This window comes from Penaeus vannamei, chromosome 10 (assembly GCF_042767895.1).
Source record: "Penaeus vannamei isolate JL-2024 chromosome 10, ASM4276789v1, whole genome shotgun sequence".
NCBI classification, from domain to species: Eukaryota; Metazoa; Arthropoda; class Malacostraca; order Decapoda; family Penaeidae; genus Penaeus; species Penaeus vannamei.
The window spans coordinates 28760568-28763067 of record NC_091558.1 but is presented as its reverse complement, the minus strand read 5'-3'; the positions used below and the strand labels follow the sequence as shown (position 1 = coordinate 28763067).

The 2500-nt window shown below is 38.9% G+C and overlaps 1 protein-coding gene across 1 annotated transcript in view; it reads left to right on the top strand.

Moving 5' to 3' along the window:
* The window catches only part of msn (serine/threonine-protein kinase msn), a gene marked incomplete in the record, with an annotated part of 177986 nt that overhangs the window by 152043 nt on the left and 23443 nt on the right, over positions 1-2500 (top strand). The window contains 2 exon segments of the mRNA XM_070126501.1: positions 1-734; positions 1564-1650. The exon segment at positions 1-734 is cut by the window's left edge and continues 10 nt beyond it. Coding sequence (XP_069982602.1) covers positions 1-734; positions 1564-1650 — 821 coding nt within the window.

The following is a 2500-nucleotide window of genomic DNA, read 5'->3' as shown; positions in this document are numbered from 1 at the left end:
ATGCAGAGCAACATGCGCTAACCACTCAAGTGGAGAACATCCCCAACAATGTCACCAGTAACCCTGATTGTCAACAGAATCAGATCCTAGCTGAAAATGCCTCTGGACGAAGTAGCAAGTCCCACGAAGGAGGCAGTGCTAAGAGTGAAGTCAGTCATGATAAGAGAAGAGCTGACAGAGACTTGGCTAATGGCCTTGATCGCAGACCATCTCAGGAACAAAAGCTTTCCCAGCGGAATTCTCACCAGCTTGGACGGCAGTCAAGTGATGGAGACTCAAGCCAAAGAGCCCACAGAAGAAATGAGTCAGACTCTAGACTGGGATTATTGCGGAGACAACACACAGATGTGGCCCTTGCTCGTCGTTCAGATGTGTATCGTAACAGCAAAGTGGAAATATCCTTCCCTGCCAATCGGTCCGATGTGACATCTAGTGTGGCAGGAGAACCTGTCCTTACAGACTTCATTCCTGTGACTGGTGATGAACGCCAACGATCATCTGGTGAGAGTGGACGTCCAGAATTGCGACGTCAGGTGTCCTTGGATGGAGACCTTAACTCTGCTGGTGGCTCTGGTAGAGAACCCCCTAGACATGAGTGGAACCAACGTAGAGAAAAGACAGACGTGGATCTGCGACGTGCCGAGCTGCGGAACGAGTTGGAGCGATGGCGTGTGAATCCTCAGGAAGGACGTAGCCGAGACAGTGTGAGCAGCCAACAGTTGCCAGCCCACCAGGTCAGCTGGTGTGGCTTTAACTTACCAGCAGCTACCTCCTCCTACTCCTGCATGCTCCTCTGCTGACAACTAGCAAGACGACAAGCATGGGTCTCCTCAGATCGTGGCACAGTTGATAAGCTTTATCGTGTCAAGATATGTCACAACTTGAGTATTGTTACTAACATCATTTGCAATGGAAACTGATATCCAGAGGGCAAAAACTGCCTTCTTAAAAATGTTGCTAACCCTTGGACATAACTTTTCAATGTGTTTGTTGTACTAATAGTAAAAGCACTAACAAAGATGTGTAATTATCAAGAATAATGTGCATGTATCATTGTTACATTGTGAATATTGTATTCTTTATCATAGTTGAATAGTGTATATTGTATGCATGAAAATATAAGAAAATAGTATTTGTGCAGTGGTAATTAAACACATCATCCTAAATATGAGCATTCACTCTTATATCTGTTGCTTATTCCACAGAGGCTCAGAGTTTTTGAAGTTTGTGCGTAATGTAGATTTTTTCCTAATTTTGCATTAAATCGATAAAAAGCGGAAATCCTTCCAGAAAGTAAAAATTGACAGTTGTGAAATAATTAGTCTTCGTATTTAAATGCTTCTATGATGGAACAGTTGAAAAAGATTAGACTAAGAAATATTGAAGACAACAGTATTTAATGGCATATATATGTGTGTATAAAAATTTATTCATCCAGCTTTTGATAATGTTCGCATTTCTTACACCTTGGTGTAAATATTTTGAATAAACTGAAGTAGAAAGGGTATCACCAAGTACTCATTGTTATTTTTTTGTTTTTTCGTCTTTTCCTGCCGATCATAGGATCGGTCTCGTGTGGCAGAGCCCTCGTCTGGAATGAGCACACCTGGTTCGCGCACGTCCTCAGTTCTTCCTGATCTCTTGCCACAAGTAAGTGAGAAACTTGACAGGGTTAGTTGTTATTGCTCATCAAAATGTGCTGGATTGCATTTAAGAGCTACAAATTCTCACACTTACAGGGGAGAGAATCCAAAACATCTTTAGCTGCCTGGAAGCTATGCCCCATGGATGGGGACATGAAAATGGAATTTCATGTTTATTTCTAATTTGGTCCATCAAGGAATATAAGCTACACCAAATATATATATTTAATATAGCAACAACAAAGAACATAAAACAAACACATTAAATGTTGCAACATGGGAGTATTGTGTAATATATGCTAATTATGGTGAATCATTAAAAATTTCTCCTTACAAAAATGTTTTTCTGCTCGGTTCATCACAGTAAGGTGAACTTCATACCTTACATGACTGCAAAAAATCTCTGAAAGGACGTGACTCAGCCTGAAAAAAAAGCTGTCAAAATTTTGGTTACAAACATATTGAAAAGAGTGCACATAATGCTCTTAGAAGGAAAACTGATATTCATGTAGTTGTCATTTGTGTGTACAGAAATGAAACCACCATATGTTGTAAGCATTACATTTAAAACTTTCATTTGCATATACACAGGACTAGTATTACACTTAAGTAGGGAAAATGAGGCATACGTTGAGCTTCAGAAAAGGCAGTTTATTGACAATTATATTTGTATTTTTTCATATCTTTTATTTCTTTTTTTTTTCTTCTTCTTTTTTTATAATTATTTTATACTTTTCCCACATTATAATCACATACCACCTTTCCCACACTCTTCTGATACAGTCCATCTCTAATTAAATTTGTAAATGCAATTCAAAATTTTATATCTGAATCCTTACTCATAGTTTGATTGAATG